The 23,344-nt window shown below is 43.2% G+C and overlaps 1 protein-coding gene across 2 annotated transcripts in view; it reads left to right on the forward strand.

Annotated features, from left to right (window-relative positions):
• nkain2 (sodium/potassium transporting ATPase interacting 2) overlaps window positions 1-23,344 on the forward strand; it is a 114,068-nt gene that overhangs the window by 65,523 nt on the left and 25,201 nt on the right. For both annotated transcript variants that reach the window (XR_010096371.1, XM_063495825.1), the window contains exon 4: window positions 12,206-12,406. Coding sequence is in view for 1 of the 2 variants with exons in the window: in XM_063495825.1 (XP_063351895.1) it covers window positions 12,206-12,406 (201 nt within the window). In the remaining variant the exon portion in view is untranslated. The remainder of the gene's footprint in view (window positions 1-12,205; window positions 12,407-23,344) is intronic.

The following is a 23,344-nucleotide window of genomic DNA, read 5'->3' on the forward strand; positions in this document are numbered from 1 at the left end:
GGACAAGAGAGATGAGGCCTATCGCAATAGTTTAATTTTTCTATCGAGAAAAAGTTATTTCGCAATACATATTGTTGTCGTTCTATCGCCCAGCTCTACTCTGAGTTGTACTGAAACTTTGAAGAGTGCAACACAAAATGGGCATAGAGACCATTCGCCTGCAAAGTAAAAGTGGCACCTTTTGAAAACACACTGGCTGCAGCATAAGAGCTGAGGCACAACTTTTACTTCGCCATCTCTAGTTTGCATCGCACTTATTCATCTAGTAGTTAACAAATATTTACTGACAAATATGAAAACTTGCAGTCAACCGTGGTTATCTGCTAGCAGCCAGGTTTTTCGGTGCAGCACCATTTTTGCAACCGGTTTCACCCAGCAACAGCTAGCAACATCCAGGAAACACAGCAAGCCAGTTGGGGAATACACATTTTCCACTGGCAAACAGTTGTTGTATCACATCCAATATGGCAGACAACTCTTGAGCAATGAGAAACCTAAGTAGACAAACAGATGCATGAACAGCCTGTCACTTTAATCTTCAGTGACTTAATTACTTTTTGCCAGAGTCGGCACTTTGCGATTTCTGTGGAGATGCTAGTGTTAGGCTCTATCTACATGGCACATAAAAAACAGATAAGTAGAATTTTGAGATCCACATGTCTTTGGTTCTATTAATGCTTGTACTAATGAATGAATATTGAAATAATTTCACTCTAGCCTCTTTTTATGTTAATATTCAACTAGATATTTGGTTATCTAAAATCAGTGTACTGAAATAAATACGAATGTGACACAAGCAAGGCTGAAAAAAAATTACTTTATTGAGCTAAAAAAAAGACACGTGGCAGATGATTTTTTTTAACCACTCCTATTGACTGCTGAGTCAAACAGTTAATTTTAGACGCTGCCTCTAAGTAGACAGACAGTACACTGATGCATGTCTACTAACATATGTCAGCACGAGGCAGGTTTTTGTGTACAAATCCTAGAACAACACGCCTATGGATGTTTCAGCTTTATACAAGCTGATTTTCAGATGTATTAGAATTGCATATTATAAGCAGACAGTTTATATTTGTTTATGTTTAAATTTCTGCTAAATAACTGTGTCTGCCTTTCTGTGAAGCCTTTTTTTTTTTTGGCTTTTCTAACATTTGTGTTTGATAAAACTTTCTATCTAACGTGTATCTTTGCCTTCCACGAGGCCCCCGTGGAGCCCCAGAGGCAAGATAAGGTGTACACCCTGTCTTGACAGTAATTTGAGTTTAAGCCCAAGATTCATACCATATATCAGTCTGTCACAGTCCCATCCTTCCTGTCACTCGCTGCTGCACTATCTAATATAGCAGCAATGCCATAAAATTAATCTTTAAAAAGATTTCTGATGTGGCATCCCTGACAGATTTGGAGAGGAGCCTGTGGAGAGAGAGAGAGAGAGAGAACTGTCACCATGTTGCGAATGCACACTCGCATATTCACGCTCTCACACATATGCATGCACACTCTCAGACAGCTAAGTGTCAGAAAAGTCCACTGTGTCATATAAAAGATACAGCCACCCCCCTGGGCAACGCACAGATAGGGGCTCGTAGAGCCGCACACGCACCAACTGTCAGTCATTTATTGGTGGTCGGGGTGGGGAGGGGGTGCTGTATGGGAGGGTGTCCTGCGTACTTTTTAAATTCATGAAAGTGTGTGTGCACGAGGGATGCATATTTATGTATGTTTATGTGCATGGACTAAATCCAGACTGCCTTAAAACGTTTTGATTTCCACATACACAGTGAAGCAGCGACAAAATAAAACGTGTGGAGGGAAAAAAATTAAAGAAGGCCAAAAGTTTTGGTGACGAAAAGAAGAAAAGCGAGGCATCAGGGGTGAAGAGAGAGACTGAGAGGATGAGACATGAGAAAGTGTGATAAGAGCTGTAGAAGACGATGATGTGCTGCGAGATGAAGCCACAAGTGAATCAACGCGTGTCTTTCAACCGGGAAAAAGAGGTGAAGCAGGGACAAGGGGGAAAAAGAAGTCGAAACACGGAAAAAGTTGGTTCAACAAAACCTCTTAACAAGATAGGATCGCTTATCTAACAGAGGAGCAGGAAAAAAAGAAGAAAAAAAAATATCAAATGTGGCTTTCATATCAATTTCATATTAACATCAGATGCGCCTGTTGTCAGCATGCGGTGGGCTTTTTACTCTGGGATGAATTGCAGTAGAAATATGACAGTAAATCAAACTCCAAGCCACCCAATTCATTGCTGAAGAAAGTTGAAAACAGGTTTCCAGTTTCTATGCTAATAGTTGCATTGAGACGATGAGTGAGGGGATCCCCACACATTTAATCATAGGCGTTCTAGTTAAAACATCCACCCTGAGTCACTGAGTTAATCCATCTGCCCCGTCTGTGTTTGATCAATGGATGCATTTGTTGAAATTGTGGCATGAAATTGCTTTTTTTCCCCCTTCCCCATTCAACACATCTCTAGTGGGACATTTCTACCTCACCAATTCCACTGCTTGAGCCCTGAGCTATTATTACTGGTGATTCCATTTGATTGTTACTCGTTTTTACTGTACAGTTTCATGTGAAATGACCAGAGCACAGATTGGCTTAATGCCACAGTAGATAATGAATTTGATTGACTTGCCTGCTGCAGTCAAACTTGTCCCAGGGCCCGGATGGCAGCTTGTGTTATTTTCAAGTCTTAATGGATTTAGCTCAACTGTGTTAGTGATAGAGTTTGATTTCACTGTAAATGCTAAACTGCTAATCTGCCTAGCCTTCAACTTGTAATTTACAGTGTACTTCTTATCATAACATGCTCATAACCAAGAAAGAAGAACACATTTTTCCTACTTAGTTTTGTTGATTATCAGTCCATCGGGATTAGGAATGTATCTCGATGGCAGTACCTCCAAGATGGAATTTTGGAGTTGTTTTTGACCAGGATATGTCCTTCAGTGTGCATATTTAGCATCTATGTAGGACTGCTTTCTGCATTTATACAGTATCTCAAAAATGAGAAACACCCTGCACCAGAGTGATACTGAAAAACTATTTCATGGGTTTATAACTTCTAGACTGGACTACTGTAAGTCATTATTATCAGGATGTCCTGAAAACGCCCTGAAAAACCTTCGATTAATCCAAAATTCTGCAGTGAGAGTATGGACAGGGATGAGAATGAGAGAGCATATTTTTCCCATATTGCCTTCTCTTTATTGGCTCCCTGTTAAATCCAGATTTAAATTTGAAATCCCTCTTCTCTCTTCTCCTCCTCAAGCATAGATAAAGTCGGGTATCATCTCCATAGCAGTGAAAATGTATGCTATGCTTTTTAATGATACTGCCTAATAGATGCATATATACTGTAAACGGAATTGGTCTGAGCACGGAGCCCTGTGGAACCCCATAGTTCCTGTCCAGTTACATGAACAAATTGGAGTCTATACGAAAGATATGATTCAAACCACTGAAGCGCAGTACCTTTAATGCATACGGCATGCTCTAATCTCTCAATTGAACTAAATTGAATTGAATTGAATGCACCAGAGTCCGAAGCCATTTTTATTTTCTACCATTCAACATCCTGAAATCAGAATATGACAAGTTATTAACAAAAAAAAAAAGGCCTGTATTTGTATAGCACTTTACTTAGTCCCTATGGACCCCAAAGCGCTTTACACTACATTCAGTCATCCACACACACATGATGGCAAGCTACATTGTAGCCACAGCTGCCCTGGGGTGCACTGACAGAGGCGAGGCTGCCGGACACTGGCGCCACCGGGCCCTCTGACCACCACCAGTAGGGAACGGGTGAAGTGTCTTACCCAAGGACACAACGACCGAGACTGTCAGAGCTGGGGCTCGAACCGGCAACCTTCCGATTACAAGACGAACTGCCAACTCTTGAGCCACGATCGCCCCGTTAAAATAAACGTGCTCACTGAAATTTGCTTTAGTTACCCATATGTCTATGCAAACATACCATTACTCTTTTATCAGTAGGAAGTGCATAAAGTGTGTTATTTGTAAGCTTTCACTTGTACTGGGAAACATCATAAGTATAGCTCATAAGGTTTTGCTGCTAATGGCGAGTTCAGGTTAAAGTATTGCAGTGGGGTTTTGTTGTTGTTGTTGTTGTTTTTTTTGCAACCTCTCCAATATCTGTTTTTTACCTTCAAAACATACCTCTGCTTGCACACCAGAGAGGCTCTAGTCTGCAAATGAGCCCCTCTGTGCCCATCTGTGGCACAGCAGCCTTCAGTGTTGACTATTACTTGTGACATGTAACCAAGTTGTGTGGGTGGGATGTTGCCTGAGACCACCGAATGGTGGCTTCAGAGAAAGTGTGGGGGCTGCATCAGAGCCAAAGTCACACATTTTTAAAAGTAATTTATTTTATCGGGTGTTGTTAAAAAAATTCAAATAACATGAATCTCAGGACTAACTGAGATCAGTAGATGCTTTGTCTTGGTTTGACAGGGGACTTCTTCTTAAATATATGAGAGAAATCTGGTTATGTTTCACTTTAAAGAGTCAGATATTGTGCATGGCCTTGTAAGAGCCAAAACGAGCCCCTTACAGTCCATGGGATATGCAGAATTTGCATGTAGTTTTTGCATTCTTCTTTACAAGTAACACCTTTTCACTTCTCACACAGCAATTTGATCATTTTTTAATATACGAATAATGATTAGCGCAGCTTTAACAATTCAGCTGTTCTGTTTCCGTGTGAAAATATTGTTTAGGGTTTCTTTCTCCTTTTTTTTTCTTCTTTGTTTTGGAATTCACAAGTATAAAGCTCTGACAGGATTCTGAATTATTCCTTAAGGTGTGGCTGGATGAAATAGTTTACTCGCTGCATGATTCTCTTAGCAGCCCCTCCCTTTCATGAAATTATGGATTCCACCTGGGGTAGAAGCACTATAATTGGCCCACCGATCAGAGAGATTGAAGAGGTTAGAGTGACTTTGTTGAGGCATTTGATTAGAAATGGTAATAGGTTTGGTATGGTTAAGGTCAGGGTTATGATCTGGAACAGACCTCATCACTATCTACCCCCCAGCACACTCACACACAAACAATTCCCCCAAAACCCCATCCAATCTGATAGGAGAAAAGTGCTTCAAGCATTATGGGTTAAGGCCTCATCTAACACCCGTGGGAAATTATGGCAAAACAAGGCAGGGAGATGCACAGTGACTGATTATGTTGGTGTGAAATAACAGAGAGAGAGACACAGTGAGAGAAAATGACAGAAAAGTGGATACAGCCAGAGTGAGGTTCAGTTAAATAGAGTGAAAAATTGACTTTAGAGAGAATAAAGCTAATATTGTCCCATCACTGATTTTCTACCCTTTAGTGTGATGATCTGCTGATCTTTGTAGTGGCCTGCTGAGGCGACTGACTGTCTGGGTGACTGGTTTGTCTGTTAGACTGTCAAACCTTTTTATTTGCTACCAAACTGCTGGAGCTAGTATGGTATTTTTAGACTAGATAGAAAGCTACAAGGTAGCTACAAACTAATATACACTCACCAGAGTCTTTACTAAACACACATTGCTAGTACCTGGTTTGACCCCTTCTTGCCTTCATAATTGCCAAACTTGCTTGTAGCATTGATCCAAGAATATCCTGGAAACATTGCCAACATGGCCCATGTTGGTATTATGGTGTCACACATTTGCTGAATCCATAAATCGCCTATTCAGCCACATCCCAAAAAAGTTTTATTGGACTGAGATCTGGTGACTGTGGAGGACATTTGAGTGCAGAGAACTCAGTGTCATGTTCAAGAAACCAGTTTGAGATGATCTGAACTTTATGACATGACATATTATCCTGCTGGAAGCAGCCATCAGAAGATGGGTACACTGTGGTCATAAAGGGATGCAGGAAAATCCCAGTAGATCAACAGTTTCTGAAATACTCCAACAACCAGTCACTTCAAACTTGTTTCTTGCCCATTCTGATGCTCAGTTTGAACTTCAGCATGTCCTGTTGACCACAGCTCCATGCTTAAATGTATTAAGTTTCTTCCATGTAATTGTCTGATGAGATATTTGCATTTGTGATACAATCTACTATTGCTTGGGGTACAAATGGGAAAAATCTACTACTTTCACCCTCATCTCATTCTGTCCATTATCCATCCAGCCAGCCATATGATATTTTTCTGATTAACTTAGAAGAAATAAGTAGCCACATTTATTAAACTGGAAACTCAACATGCTATATGAATAAAAACAAAATATACTGTCAGCAACACATTGATTTTGGTTAGAACTGACTCTAAGGTATTCAAATTCATTTTAAAGGCTTATACTTTTCCTTCCTTTTCTTTTCTTTTTTTTAGTTGAAAATGTGAAAAATACAAAATGTAATTTTTTCCTGATTGCATGTGTTGTTATTCGAGTCGTTGAAATAGTCTCTGTAGTTTCATGTCACAATGGCAGCACTCTTCCGCTGTTAACTGTAAGACCATCAGAGGAACGACCACTCTGAATGGTTCACCCCCCCACCTCCCCTTTATCTCTTGGGAGATGAAGACAAAGGAAAATATGAAGGTGGGAAATTGAGGGGAAATTGAGAAAGACCGAAGGTGTGGGAGGGGGTTGGAGTGAAGAGCGGAGGCAGAAGGTGAAAAGTAGAGGTGGAGAGGAAGGTGGTGGAAAAAACAGATCTGGTTCATTGAAGCGGCACTAGCCCACAGTCAGAGACAAAGACCTGAGAGCATGAGTGCGTGATCCTTAACTAGAACACTGGAAATTATAGACTGTATGTGCTATTGCATGTGTGTGTGCCAGAGAGAGAGGGGGATGAGAGACAGGAAGAGAGGAGGAACGATATAGGGAGACTAAGAACAGCCAGAATGGTGCTTTGTACATGCACACAGACACACACACTGGGTTAGAAATATTAATACAGCTTCAGCCAGGGGTTTTGTTTAGGCTTGCAAGCCAAACAGCCCATTCATCACCACACAGATCTCAAGATTATTTTGGAGCTGCAGCTTCATCTTTTTACTGGGTTAAATAGTGCACTGATAAATAAATTCCTCCATATAAGTTCAATACATCAATGCCAGTGCACGGCTGCAATTTAATTGTTTTGTGTTCTACTGGTGAACATGGAGTAATCTTTTTTTTTTTTTGTCTCCCAGTGTGTTGAACAGGTTGTGAACTCTACAACTCTTAATATCTGCATTATTTATGGGTTTGGAAAAGTGAGCTTAATCTCTAATGTGTCACATTTTCTCCACCTGTGGTGGTGGAGCCTTGTTGAGAGAGCTCACTGCAGCTGGATGAATACAAAGGGGATAATACACTTTTTATTATTAGTCCCAGTCTGGGGCCGAGCTATATTAGAAATGCTGTAACCTTTGTGATGCACATGCACAAAATCCTGAAATAGGGCTCAATAGAAAAAAGAGAAAATTCTCTTTTTTGTTTATTTGTTTGTTTATTTTGGAGGAGTATTACTACATAATGTCAGTGATTAGCTTAGGTTACCATGTACGCGTAAAACTGAGGGAAAACAGTTAGCTTGGTTCCTTCTAAAGAAATATTAAAAAACATATGAAAACATAAAGCTCACTAATACATATGTCCTGTTAAAATTTTCTTAACTTAGATATTTTGTAAGGTGTTTTTTTTTTAGCTTTAGACAAGCTAGGCTAGCTATTGCTAATTGCTAAGCTAGTTAACCTTCTTCTGGCTACAGGAACCAATACAAGAACTAGCCAGGCCCATAATAGTATGGTAGCCACACTGAAGCACAAGATTTGATGGTGATGTGAAGGAGCTAATAAAGTGTAGAAACTATCATCTTTACAACAGTAAATATATTATACTAACTTAAAGATACTTAAAGCTCTATCAAACAGTATCTCACATTTTGCTTACAGTTTGCAAAAAGAAGAAATTAAAAAGATGTAATGGAGTAACGGACTTTACTGTGAGGTACAAGGAGAGCTAGACCCTCTCCCTCTCATTTCTACCCAAGATTACATTAATATTACAGTACAATAGAGCTCAAACTGACACCACTTGTTTAAGAATTATCCATTCATTTTTTTCTACTGATTTTTCAGAAAATCCTTCATATAAAGAGTTTTTAGCCTTGAACCAAGCTAACCAGCTGTGGGGTGAATCATGAGTAGAAAAATATTTGATTTGGGAAAAAAGAATCAATAAATAAAATAATGGAATTTTTTTTAAAAACGAAAGGTACAAGACAGCACTTGTAGTTACTTTTATTGGTGAAAGAACTGTTCGTCACATAATGAATTGCAAATAGAGTCCAAAGCGAACGACTTCCACCCTTCTCTGATTGAATCCTTTTTATCATCAGTGTTTTTTATGGTTAATGATAATACTGTGTTGTAATATCTTTGGATTTTTTTTGTGTTTGTGTGTGTACAGTAACACCGTGCCCCTTATGTGTACTAAAATATAGCTGAGTTATGGATGTGGTACTGCGTTTCGAGCCTGACTAGAGTCACCGCTCGGGCGGTTTCTGGAGTTTCACAAAAGCGACCTGCTCTTTGTGGGTTTGAACAGCCAACATAACCAATTAGAGAGGTCACTGTTTTATTTCAGGATTAGGTCGAGTAGTTGTTTTCTGTAGCACTATGAATAAAATGATTGATGTCACACGCATACTATCAATTCATAACGTGATATCTTATAGTAAATATGGTTTTGATGGTCGACCTAATTATGTGGCTCATAATTAAAAGCCCTTTTGGAGAATATTAATGGGATTTTTACTTCCAGAACCTGACTGCTGACCTCTATTTTGGGGAGGCAGCAGGGGGGACATTGAAATTTTGATGGCCAGGGGCAGTACCCCCCAGGCCCCTGGCCCCCCTTAACCACACCCTGGCTGCAGGCTCATATTTAACATACAGATATAGGAATGGTATCAATTTTCTCATCAGATTCTCACAAGGTCCAAAACAATAAAATAAAATAAAACTTTTCTTAAAATGTCTAAATATTCCATGTTGAATATAACAAGCAAGATTAACGGCTAAAATCGATTTCTGAGTGGATTCCATTTAGAATTAGACATGTCTCATTATCTTTCTCAACGTCAGTTTTCTAAAGGAAACATTTCATATATTTTATAATCAAAGCTAAAAAAAGTAAAGCTTTTTCCAAAATACTTTTTGTAAAATGTATTTCCCTTATCTAAAATTAAACACCGCAGCTCCTTCTGTTTGCTCATTCCCCGAGTGGTTAGCGATTTAGCCAAACTAATTTAGCCAAGCATCTTAACGCATTATTCTTGTCATGTCCATAAATGTTTCCTTCACAGAATGAAAAGAGTTGGCATCGCATCCTCTCGGGTCTTCATAAGATTTTGCCAAATTCAGCGTTTTAACGAGAATTACTTGTAATTTGAAAATGCCTGTTATAAAAGTACTGATGGATGATGCTGTGCTGGAATCATTATTACCTGTTTCCCCAGCATTTCAGCAGGTGTATAGAGTGAGAGGAGCAAAGGACGGAAACAAGGGGGGGGAGACGGAGGTGCGAGGAATGAAGAAATATAGTGAAAAAGAAGAAGACAGAGAGAAAGCTGTGGCGACGCAGTGACAGACACGGGGAGAGTGATGGCAGAGAGGGAGCAAGAGAGAAAATTAGAGAGATTTTACTCATTAAAAAGAGGAGCACAACAAGGGGAGATGGCATTAATCAGAGCTCTGCGCTAATGAGGCATTTACTCATTATGCTGAAATAGAGAGAGGCCATGGAAAGAAGAAGAAGAAGAAGGGGAGAAAAGGGGGAGGGGGGGTGAGATCACAATATAAATGAATGGAGAGAGAAAAAGAGAGAGAGCAGGAAAAAATTAAGTAATGGTACAGAAAGAGGTGACAGAGCCAAGTGGATGTGGTGGGAGGTTAAGAGGGACAGGCAAGGACAAGATAAGGTGGGATATATGGAGTAGAAACAGGTAATGTAAGAACAGGGTTTCTATTTAAATCTCTCTTTAAGGATTTATGTGCTTCAATAGAAGTGACTTTAAATGCAGACAGTGTACTTATGGGACTGTTGTGAGGACGCTATGTAGACTTTGTTTCATCTTCTTCTTGGGTAACATCAAACCACAGTAGGCACACTTTCTTGCAACAAAAACTAATACATTTTTTTCTTTTTTCTAAATCTGATTGGCACACACAAGAAAATCAGTTTTATGATGTTTTTTTTCCTTCTATATCTTAGTAAAAAGATTTATGGTGCTTTTAAAGAGCATTAGGGCCTCTCATTCGGCTAATGGCGAAGTAACACATGGACAGACGCCCGTGTGGTTCGCATGGTTGTCTGTTTAATGATCTATGCCTCCTCTTGCTAAATGGAGTCGTTAATATGTGCATTGTTTAATCCGAGACGACAATCACAGCTGATTCATTGTGCGTCTTTGAGGCTTTTAGAATTAAATGTAATGACGAGGAGCCTCTACAGACGCTCCACACTGGGCCCGTTTCAGTGTTGCTGAAATGACTTAGGACAGAAAATGTAAAAGTTTAGAGTTTGTTCCATCAGTGAGGGGACTGTTCATACTTATTTGGACATAAAGTGTGACAGCTGCTTTCTCTGTTTTAGGTAATTAACAAATCTGTACGGTATAAGGCAATCCTGCCTCATATGAGTACACGCTATCAGACTGTAGCTAGTGGCTTTGTGATGTTGTGTAGTTATGTAGGTAAAATGCTAACGTCAGCTGCTAGCACGCTTACCGTGTTCTCATCTTGCAAGTTAGCATTACAGTAAGTTGCCGTTTAACTCTAAACACAAAGTACGACACAACAGTGGTGCAGTTAGAGCTGGAAAGTTTAAAATCGAAGTGGCAGCGCAGTAAAGGTCTGCGAGCAAAAGTCATCTCGAGATGTGGAAACCTGCTGCTGATGCTAGAAGAAAAGTTAAGGAATCGCCAGTCATTAGGGCTCTTCCACTCAAATGAGTTTCTGCAGTTTTATGGAAATACATGGCAGTATGTGAAAAGATAATTAAATCTGGGTCAGAGCGGTATAGTGAATGGTGTTGCTGACATTTATGGAGCCACGTTGGCAGTGCAGCTATAAACCCCCACAGTAAAGTTAACACTCTAGCGACCCTACCATAAACCTAACCTTAAGTTTCAGATCATAAAAAATGACTTTTGTGTGTGTGCGTGTGTGTTTTTTTGGGGGGGGGGACCTTTTAATGTGTTTTAGTGAGTATTAGTGAATATTTATTCCTTCGTCCCATGATTAGCAAGGCAAAAATCACAGATGCTAATTACTGATAGGTTGATTCTGATTCTGGTTAAGTTTCCAAGTCATCATTGTCATAGTGATAATGATGACAGTGGATGAATGTGCATGTGCACAATTCACATCCAGGCCCAGGATCACTGGAATTACTTTTTATTAGGTACGCCTTGCTAGCACCAGATTGGACTACCTTAACTCTTCGTGGCACAACAAGTTGCTAGAAACATTGCTCTGAGATTTTGATCCATGTTTACTTGATAGCATCACACAGTTGCTGCAGATTTGCCGGCTGCATATCTATCATGTAAATCTCCCACTCCACCACATCTCAAAGGTGCTCTATTAGATTGAGATCTGGTGGCTGTGGAGATCATTTGATTACACTGAACTCATTGTCGTGTTCAAGAAACCAGTTTAAATGATGCTCAGCTCGTGCACAGGAAGAAAATATTTCCACTACGAAGCAGGATGGTTCCATGCTTTCATGTTGTTTATGCCAAATTTGCCCTTTTCTCATTTCTAAAAGATGGCTGTGTGGGAAAATCCCAGCAGATCAGCAGCTTCTGAAATACTCTGACTGTCTGCCCGTCTGACATTTGCAACCACGCCATGCTCAAATTCCCTTAAAATCACCTTTCTTCCCTACCCTGACGCTTTTGAACTCCAGCGGGTCGTCTTGACCATGCATACATGCCTAAATGCACTGAGGTGCTGCCATGTGTCTAAATAGACATATGCATCAATGAGCAGCTGAACAGGTATACCTAATAAAGTTGCTGGTGAGTGTAAATCTAAATCTTAGATCAAGCCTCTCTTCACCTTTCTGTCTAGCTCTCAGGGTGCGACACATTCAGACGGCCATTGCTTTGCTCCTTGTTTGTCTTCTGTCTGAGGATGTAATCAACCTCTTTCTGTCTGTCTGTCTCTGTTTGCCAGGACTCTGACCTTGTCCTGACATTTAACCTGTCCATGCACCGCTCCTGGTGGATGGAGAATGGCCCAGGATGCAGGGTGACGCCCATCACCCCTCCTCCCTCCTGGGCACCCGAGGACCACCGATATATATCTATATCTGGCTGTCTGATGGATTTTCAGTTTATAGAGGTGGCTCATTCCTCGCTGCAGATACTCCTGGCTGTAAGTACTTGAGATGAATAAGTACAATGCACTGTAATTTCAAACTCAAGTGCCTGCATGTAGTAGACATACTCGGGGTTTATTGCTTTAAGAGGCAGTCATGACCTGCTGGTACTGTAGATACAAATGTAGCAGTTTAGAACCGACTAAATTTGCCATAATTATGAGGGGAACATCAGCCAGCCTCCACAGGAAAAACCTAATGCCTGTGCACTGAGTGGGCCTGTGTACAGGTGGCTGCATTCACCTATGCTCAACCTGCAACTTCGCACCACGAAAACATTAAGGCTCTGTCCAGTGATAGCTGGTCAATACTGGTAAAGAGTATTTGGAGATAAGGAAATGGATTTAAATGAATGCAGCTGTCAACCATTAACTCTTCAAAAGTGTGTTAATCCTGTAATACCCAGCAGATTCATCCATTCCTTTTGCATTTGTAAACATTCTCATTATTATTTCCATAGAGTTCTAGTAAATGTGATATTTTTAATTGGGTTTGAGTCTTTTTATCACATTTCCAAACCCAAGCAACAACAGGAAAGAGTTTATGAATATTTTTCTGTCATTTCAGCGGTAGAATGATCTAGCTAGAGCTGATTAGGTCTGCTAGTGATCAACAAAACTCCTAACACAAGCAAAAAAAAAAAAAAATACAAAAGAACTTTTTGTGTATGTCTTAGAACAGAGGTCCCCAACCCCCGGGCCATGGACCGGTACCAGTTTGTGAGTCGTTTGGTACCAGGCCGCGAGAGTTGAGGCTTTATGGTTTTCAGGGTTTTTATCGCTAACTTGGTTTCCCTGGGTCTTTTCCCGTGTTGTAGTTGGGTGTCTTATTTTGAAATAAATATTTACGCGTTACCATAGCAACCAGAGAGCAGAGAGGAGAACGTTACTCTCAATGTTGTTGGCGCATTTCAGGAGGACGCTGCTAATAAAGTTACGCAATTACACAGTGAATTCGCGTTTATTATTATATTTACAAAATACCACAGTTTTTGCCTTGGTCGTATCATTTTATTTTGTTGTGTTTATCCGCCACACCTTAAAAGCCAGTTCGTGAAAATATTGTCTGTCATTAAACCGGTCCGTGGCGCAAAAAAGGTTGGGGACCGCTGTCTTAGAAAATTAAGTAAAATTAGTTAAACCATCATATTTAAGGGTGTTGTTAGATTAAAGTACATTTAGCCTTTCTTGTTGCCAACCATAAATAAATCTTTTTTGATCATAAATAATTACATCGTTCTTTTATTTGACTAAAAAAAAAAAAAATCCCAGTTATTTAAATTTGTGTCTATCTCTGCATTAGTTTACATGTGCAGGTAAGTATTAACATATGCGGCAATTACATCCTATGCTTTGTACTTTTTTTGTCTGTGTATGGATATGTGACACGGTGCTTTTAAAATTGCAGTTATTCAAATTATATTTGGCTATAAGTTGAACGTATTCTAAAGTGTACTACAGCCATGACAGCTCCTTTGTCTGCTGCAGCGGGTTGGACCTTTTTAGTACCTGTTTTAGACTAAAATGAGGTATCTAGTCTCCATTAAGTTAATAACTCATACCCTCATTAACATAGAATAGGCTGGATAAGCTGCTTTAGAAACCGTTCCTCTATCTCGGTTTTCTGCCTGTCTCTCTGTTTTATTTCATTTTTGCAAACGTGATAGTTTTCTTCTCTGTTTCTCTCTGCCCTCAGTATTTCTTCCTCTCCTGCACTGTCAAACTGTGATAATTAGGAGGATCAGAAGAGAGAACATACAGAGAGAAGTAAAAAGCGAGAATGAGGGAGGCCTGCCACTTCTCATATCAGTTTCCTCTGTACTGTAGCTCTGTTTGTACACATACATTCAAATAAGGAAGTGCGCGCAATAAACAAGTCAGAGCTTTAATGCCACGGCTGTGCATCATTACGCCAACAAAGAACAGGGAAAAGGTTTCGGAAGCGAGAGACTCTCCGTCTTTTCGGTTTCATTCTGCATCTCGCTCTCTTGCAGTGCATGACTGTCCCCTTCTCATGCCTACTCTGTGTCTCTCTGACAATCGATAGTGGTGCTTATAGTGTGGCTGAGTGCCAAGCCGCCGCACAGCTGTACCACTGTCTCACTGTAATTGGTGTGTTGAAACACTGTCATGCTCCATGAGCACAAACTCAACAGTCTGACAGGTTCACCAGGCGACCGCCAGCCTTGTTTAGTGTAATTGACTAAGTGTGGGTTAGAGTTTGCTTGAGTTACACCCTAAACTAAATGACTGGTCGTTATCAGGTTGATTGTCTGAATAACCGATGCTTGGCACATAATCCAGCATTGGTCTGTTGGTGTCCTTAAAGCTTCGTATTTATTGTTACTTCCTTTTCTGGCACAAAGGGTTTTTAACATGTGACTAACATTGTGAAAAAGGTGTCTTATAATCAAACTATATTGTTTTGCAAAAATCTAAATGGGACTAAACTATGGGCCAGATTTATGTATGCATTGCACTTGTGCAAACTGGGTTTTGACGTTAAAGAAAATTACTGTTATAAAAGAATCATCTGTATTTTAAAAAAAGAGCGCAAGGTTACATGTAAGAGATTTTTCAGACTGACTCTGTTGGATTTCTAGGAGCTCCTTTCTCAAGGGGCAAATTTTAAAGCAGAGAATATTTAAATCAAGCACGCAAACTGAAGCATTTGCAACGTGCAGTTTATTGCTAATTCTGCTGATATTTAACAATAAGAATGATTGTTTTTTTAATATCGTAATTAACTGACTGCTTCTGTGTTTAAAAAACAGTACAACTTTCTTAACTCAAAACTAAGCCACACCTATGAGTGTTACTTAGGAACTGCCTTCACTCGCCATTTAATAAATCTGGCCTTATATAGACAAAAGTACTGAGCAACCTACACATTACACCTAGTGGAGCTGCTACACTGCAGAAAACCAGGGCATGAAGCTCTCAGTGCACAGTTTCTAGGCTGATGTTAATGTCAGGGGAGCGTTGAAGGTTTTTATTTTTGTAACTTTACATGGTCTGATGTGGTTCCTTTTCAGTAATACCACTGTTGACTGTTGAATACCTGGGAGGAGAGATTTTACAAACTTATTTATTTCAGTGATGTCAATCTGTTACAATACCGCTCTTGCATTCAGTGAGTATATGGTATTGGGACTGAAAACACTCCAATTAGAAGATTAGGAGGTGGAATCTAGTACTTACTTCATATAGTGTTTTTTTGATAAATATGAAAATAATAGGCAATTAATTCTAGAAATAATGACTTGAAAGAGATTTTGTTTGATATAGAAAAACATACCCCAGTCTCCTGGGTTAAAGTCTTGTCTTAAAACCATATCCGCCATCCAAAGTGGATTATATACTACTTCTTTACTGCTAATAAACAAAGTGTTATTGAGTATCATTATGATCTTTTTCCTTGATGTTTATGGCATCTCAAGCTCCCATAACATTAAAGAGTCATTAACAAAAGGCAAGAGCATGAGCCAAAAGTTCAGAAAGAGTTGAATTACATTTGTATTCTCACCTGTTTTGTCCTAATTTATGACACATTGTTTAAGTGGCAAAGCATGTTTGAAAGGTGATAATGATTGGGCTGTGCATGGATGACTGGATGACATTCTACTGAAAAAGAGCTCAGAGGACCTCATTAAAGAAAACACCAAAAAATGAACATGAACTGGTTAATCTCATTATTTGCTCTTGTCAACTTTGAACTTACACACCACAGGTGATTGGATCCTGGAGCAACGTTAATGGTGCTGGATCAATACTAACAGGTAATATCTGACAACCTGACAAAAAGTGGTAATGCTTGTGTGTTCAAGAAATGAAGGCTCTCGTGTTTCGATGGTGAGGGGAATCTAAATGTAGACAAGTCTGGACAGTGTGCGGAAGACAAATAGCCACTGAGGCATTGCAGCTGTCAGGTTCTTCAACACTGCATGTTTTTGTTTGTCTGGGTGGTTAGTTGGGTATGTGATGGACTAGTTTGCTTTTCTAAGTGTCTCACAGCAGTTGGATTTTCGTCTCCAGTTTACTGACTTCATGTGATGTAACAACTGTGACCGCAAATCTATTTTAGGTTTTTTTTCCCTACAACAGATGAGAATATTTGTCTCATAAGAAACAACTTGTTCCACAGTCAGTCTCGTTGGGCTTTGTCCCATGGTTCATTTATTTCATAAAGTGTATATGATAAATCGTTAATTGGTTTGCTGCCTGACTTTTACAGTGAATTACTGTGTTAATTTCGAAGAGTGGACTAATTAGTTTTCTAAACTTTCAATTTCTTTACAGTTTGTTCCACAGAGTGAATATCAGCTGTACTGACGTAGAGCATAAGGCTTCTCCGGGGAGAACTGGAGCATGCTCAGTGAAATGTAGGCCTTCAATCCCAGACGATAGCACAGTGGGGAAATGCACGAGCGTTACTTCTTTAATTACGTTTTTTTTTCCCTCAACGCTATTGTACATCCTAATAGCACAAACAAAGTGATAATTATATTAAACAACATTATCTAAGAGGCTGTCTGCTGGCTCTGTGGTCTAAAGTGCATGCCTGCAAGTAATTTCAGTGATTAGCATAACTTCATCTAAAGTGGAGATACTAATCAGTGAAATCACCTACTGTTTTTTTTTGTTTTGTTTTTGTGATTGGGAGGAATGGCTGCATATAGCCTGGTCCCCACACACAGCTGAGTAACCCTGTCTCTGAGACATAATCGACTGATGAAAATTACCATTAGCTATGTCGGCTTGTTTGCATGTTACAACTCTGCACAGAGAATATGCTCAAATTAGGAGCACTTAAAACCAAGGATTTGATTTAATCTCTATTCTTCACTTTGAGAAAGAGACTGGGCATTTATTATTATCATGATGGACTTAAACACTGCTTTGTTAACCGTGTCCAACATGTAACAAATAAATACATATTAGAATTTATATTAACTGAATTGGCATTTATAAGTAACGTAATAAATGACACAGAAAACCAGATTTTAAAAAGTTATTTATCCTGTTTATTTAGACTAGTCTCATTTTACTGAGGGTTTAGAGACAATTTAGAGCAGGGATGTCAAACTTGTTCCCTTTCAGTCGATTCACTCGGTACAACACATAAGTATGGGATATCACGCCCTCGCGTGTCCTGGCTGAAGAAACCTTTATTCACGCCTTTAAGGCAGATGACGTGTGATGACACGCGCACGGCCCCGCCTGCACATATAGCCGCTGTCATCACAGTCATCCCTCAGTTCTTACGCTCTTCACCTCGCTGAGAACACCTCTGCTGAGTTGGGCTAGCTAGCTGCTGCTAGTTAGCTCCGTTGTCTGCCGACTTGAACTTACCTTAACTGCCCCTGTTGGTGTTAGCCTCCACCGCGCAGTTGGTGTGTAGGCTGCCCGCGGAGCGCTAATTTCAAGTTTTCCCGTGCAGCGTTTTGCTTCGCGTTTTGGAATGAACTCCAAACCGAAGCGAGCAAAGCAGAAATTTTCTGTTCGCCCCTGTCCTCAGGGATGCGGTTTCTCTTTGCACGACAGCGACCAGCACGATGCCTGCCCTGTCTGCCTGGGGATCGTCCACGCTAGGAGAGCGTTGACGGAGCCCGAAGCCTGTGCGTTTTGTCGCCAGCTCCGGCGCTCGACCCTGGAAAGACGGGTGACGTTTGTGGAAAAAGTGCTGGGACGCTCGGCTGTCGCACGGCATGACCCTCTCCTTTCCGAGTCTGGAGCCCCGGCTTCGTCTGACTCCGAAGACGAGGATTTTCCGGTCGATGTCCCCGCAATTAGCTGGGCTGACCACATGGAATATGTTGACGGGTTAGCCGATGACGAGCCGGAACCATGCAGGAGCGCTGACGGGCTTCAGCCTGGGTTGAAGCCCGCCAGCACTCCCCAGGAAGACGATGACGTGCTGGACATCGGCCTGGACATCCATGGTTTGTCGGAGGATGAGCAGGACAGCTCATTGTCGGGCCAATGTGCCGCCGCTGCCGCGCCGGTCGGCCACGATGACGCCTCTCTTTTCTCCCTGTTTCGCCGTGCTGCTTTGAAGCTGCAGGTGGACTGGCCCTCTCCTCCGCCAGCTCAGAAGCCGTCGCAGTACGCGGGTTTTTTCCTCCCACCAGAGCCCGCAACGGCCAAAAACTGCCTTCCCATGTTCCCAGACTTTGTCTGCGAGCTAACAGCATCATGGGACAAACCTCTGTCTACCCGCGTCACTGTGCCCGGCTATGGACAGTACATGGAATTGGACGGCGCCGAGGGGGCTGGCTTAGCTAACCCACCCCCTATGGAGCCGTCTCTGGCTGCTTATCTGTCCCCGTCCCATAACCATGGTGTCGGCGGCCCCGCAACTCTGCCGTCCAGGCACTGCAGATTCTCTGCTTCGCAGCTAGAGAAGATTTATCGGGCTCAGGCCGGCACTGCTCGCGCCATGAGCTCCGTCACCATTCTCCAGACGTACCAGGCAATGTGCCTGGCGGAGCTCGGATCGCTGGTTCCTGATGACAGCCCGCTGGCACCTCTTCTCAACGAGGTCAGAGTTGCCACAGATTACATCCTTCGTGCGTCTCGCTGTGCAGCGCTCTCCCTGGGCAGAGGGATGGCTTCGACAGTAGTGGCGCAGAGGCACCTGTGGCTGACCCTCTCTGACGTCCCGGATAGGGACAGAGCTGTATATCTGGACGCACCAGTGTCTGCGGCTGGGTTATTCGGACATTCACTTGAAGCCATTCAGGCTAGATTCGATCTGAGGAAGAAGCAGACGGAAGCTCTGCGCGACATCATCCCCAGACGTCAGCCGAAACCCAAGCCCACAGCTAGCTCTCACAGGCCCGCCGTTCCTCTGCCGACTGGCAAGAGACCGGCGCCCACTGCTAAAGTGGGTGTGCCGCCAGCGAGAGCACATCCTCCGGCCCGAGCTCCACGCCAGTCGGCCTGGAGCAAAGGCCCACCCTCGGGCCCCCGGCGGGCCCAGGAGGAAGAAGCCTCAGCCCTCCTAGCTGTGGTTTTGAGTGGAGAAGGGGTCCAGCAGCAGGGAGACGCTGTTTTTACCCCTCTGTTGCCGCACAAGAGGTGCCGCTTAAGTTCTGTTCAGGTTGTCAGCCCCAGAAGGCGCTGCACTTTCCTAACACTGTCTCCCAAGCACAAAACCCCTGCAAACAAAATGCCTCAGGTAACTCCCTATTCAGGTGTGTTAAATGTTCAGTGTTCCCGCTGTTTTTCATTGTTGTGCCCCAGAAAAGGTGCCTCCAACAAAATGTATGAATGTACATGTTTCCATGTTACAATCAATTAAGAGTGTTGTTTATTCTCAAACAATCACAAATGCTCAGCCTGCGGACAGAATGAGCCAGGTCAGGCAGGTGATGCAGTCCCCTGCAGACACACTGGAGGGGGGACAACGCCCCGCCGACGGTGCTGCAGGTCAGCCGGCTGGCTGCTCACTTTCTTCAGTGGCGCGCTTGCGCCCCCTCTCCGTGGGTGCTGCGAACCGTTGCCATGGGTTACCGGTTGCAGTTCCGGGTCAATCCGCCTCGTTTCCAAAGAGTCATAAACACGACTGCCAACACCGAGGCGGCCATGATACTCAGAGAGGAAATAAAGGCGCTATTGCAGAAAAGAGCAATACGAGTGGTCCCCGCTTCGGAGGCAGACAAAGGTTGGTACAGCCGTTATTTTGTTGTTCCGAAAAAAGGGGGAGGGCTTCGTCCCATCCTCGACCTGCGGGTCTTGAACGCGTATCTACGAACGTACAGGTTCAAGATGCTAACACTCAGACAGCTCTTGAATGCAGTCGGCCCTGGAGATTGGTTTGCAACAATCGATCTAACAGATGCTTATTTTCATGTGGCTATACACCCGAAACACAGGCAGTTTCTGAGGTTTGCATTCGAGGGCGTAGCCTACGAATACCTAGTGCTGCCGTTCGGGCTGTCGCTCGCTCCTCGCACCTTTACGAAATGTGCCGAGGCAGCGCTAGCGCCCCTCAGAGAGAGAGGCATCCGCATCTTAGCCTACCTAGACGACTGGGCTCTCGTAGCTTGCTCCAGAGAGCAAGCGGAGGCACAGCTGTCACTGGTGCTGTCACACATTCAGACACTGGGGTTCTCTGTGAACTTTCAAAAGAGCTCGCTAATCCCGAGTCAGCAGATTTCTTTCCTCGGTTTGGAAATATGCTCGCTTTCCAGCCGCGCACGTTTGTCGGAGCACAGAGTGGCCGCGTTTCTTCGCTGCCTCGCTCAGTTTCAGCTGGGACGCAGACTGAGTTTCCAGACGATATTAAGCTTGTTGAGCATGATGGCATCTATGATCGCCGTAGTGCCACTTGGACTGTTAAAAATGAGAGCGTTTCAACGCTGGACTCTCTCTCACCGTTTGTGTGCATCGCGTCACCTCCGGAGGAGGCTGCCGGTAACCGCGTCTTGCATGCTAGCTCTCCGTCCTTGGAGGGAGCCCAGGCTGCTGCATCAGGGCTCTCGGATTGGGAGGGTGTTGTTTCGCAAGGTGGTGTCCACAGATGCTTCCCTAAGAGGGTGGGGAGCGCTGTGCGAGGGTGCATCAGTGAGAGGGATCTGGTCCGCAGCCCAGCGCCAGCTGCACATCAACCACTTAGAGCTGTTAGCTCTAAAGCATTTCCGTCCAGTCCTGGAGGGCCAGCATGTCTTAGTCAGGACGGACAATTCAACAGTGGTGTCTTACATAAACAGGCAGGGAGGAATACGCTCTCTTCCCCTGTTGAAGCTGTCTCGCTCTCTGCTGTTATGGTGCAGTGTTCATTTTCTGTCTCTAAGAGTCACCCATGTCCCGGGCCACCTGAACCTGGGGCCGGACCTTCTCTCCAGGGGGGGTCCTCTGGTGAGAGAATGGAGGTTACACCCTTTAATAGTGGCTCAGATTTGGGATCTGTTTGGCAAGGCACAAATACATCTTTTTGCTTCCAGGGTAAATACTCACTGCCCCCTGTTCTTCTCCATGATCGACCACGATGCACCCTTGGGCTTGGACGCGCTAGCGCACCAATGGCCAGATGTGCTCCTGTATGCATTTCCCCCAGTGGAAATGATATCTCCAGTTCTAGAGCGAGTGCGTCGGCATTCCCTCTCTCTGATTCTAGTGGCCCCTTGGTGGCCCACAAGGTCATGGTATGCAGAGATAATCAGCCTGCTAGCAGCGAGCCCTTGGCAGCTTCCTCTCCGCAGGGATCTCCTCACTCAGGCAGGAGGAGAAGTGTTTCATCCGCGCCCAGATCTGTGGCGCCTTCATGCTTACCTGCTGAGAGGTTAAACTTGATTGCTAGGAGTCTGCCACCTAGTGTGATAGCGACAATTAAGGTTTATTTAGCAGCTATATCTGCTTGTCATATTGGCTTTGACGGGGTGACACTAGGTGCACATCCCCTTGCCATACGTTTTCTGAAAGGAGTTCGCCGGCTGAGGCCCGTGCTTAAGTCCGGTGTCCCTGCTTGGGACTTGTCTTTGGTGCTGGAGGCCCTTTGTAGCCCCCGTTTGAACCCATTGAGTCTGTGGATATGAAATTTCTTTCATATAAGACTGCATTACTTATCGCTTTGGCTTCGGCAAAGCGAGTGGGTGACCTTCATGCGCTGTCTGTGCATCCCTCCTGCACACAGTTCTCTCCTGATGGCCACAAGGTCGTATTGCGTCCAAATGCTGCCTATTTTCCCAAGATCATGCCTGCATCTTATAGCTCAATGGAGTTTGAGTTGCTGAGCTTTTGCTCCCCTCCTTTTGCATCTGAGGAGCAGAGGAGGATGCAGTCTCTTTGTCCAGTGCATGTGCTACGCACCTACATTGAGCGCACTCAGAATGTGCGTTTATGTGACCAGCTGTTTGTCTGCTTCGCCAATCCGAATAGAGGTAGATCTCTGTCCAAACAGAGGCTGTCCCACTGGATTATAGAAGCTGTCTCACTGGCATACAGCACCAGAGGTCTTGCTTTGCCCCACGGGGTGAGAGCTCATTCCACCAGGGGGATGGCAACCTCATGGGCTCTTTTTAAAGGGGTGCCTGTAGCTGATATTTGTGCGGCAGCTAGTTGGGCATCACCGCACACTTTTGTGCAGTTTTATCGGTTGGACGTTACAGCCCCTTCGGTGGCTCATACTGTCCTTTCTGCTGGGTCTACCACTCACTAAGGAAGTGGTGGCCCGATTCCGGTTCGGTGGCTGCTCTGCGGGGCGTGTATATATGTCCCATACTTATGTGTTGTACCGAGTGAATCGACTGAAAGGGAACGAATAGTTATGTCTATAACTTCTGTTCCCTGAAGGAGAGGAACGAGGTACAACACAAGGTGGCCCCACTGAGCAGTTTGGCTCGGTGAAGAGCGGCTATCGAACTGAGGGATGACTGTGATGACAGCGGCTATATGTGCAGGCGGGGTTGAGGTCTTTATCAGTAGGCAAAGCTGTACAACCTATACAACCTAGCCTTCACATTGTTCAAAGCCATTCAGTGGGCCGGACTGGAGCTTTTGCTGGGCTGATTCTGGCCCCCGCACCTCATGTTTGATACCCCTGATTTAGAGAGCTCACTGCTGCCAGACCAGTATGTCTACTGAATATCAGACTGGTACAGCACTGCTTTTAGGTTAACACTGCGCAATATCAACAGTCAGTTAAATATTTTGTGCTCCCAATTGTTTCAGAGTGCTGTGCTTGGCAGGTTCATGGCATGGTACCCAAAAAAGCTCTGTGAAAATGGACTGTAACTAGTAGTTTCAGTATGATCTATCAGACAGCCGTAGAGTTTTTCTCAGCCTACATCTTGTGAAAGTAATCCTTTGAATTACAGGTTATTTTAAGGTGGAAATTATGTGACATCATTGTCAGTGGGATCAAACACAATGACATGTTAGGGTCAAGCTGTATTCATGGGTCGTGCTGCACGTAACTTATAAGAACAACAA

This window comes from Pelmatolapia mariae, linkage group LG15, assembly GCF_036321145.2.
Source record: "Pelmatolapia mariae isolate MD_Pm_ZW linkage group LG15, Pm_UMD_F_2, whole genome shotgun sequence".
Taxonomy (NCBI): domain Eukaryota; kingdom Metazoa; phylum Chordata; class Actinopteri; order Cichliformes; family Cichlidae; genus Pelmatolapia; species Pelmatolapia mariae.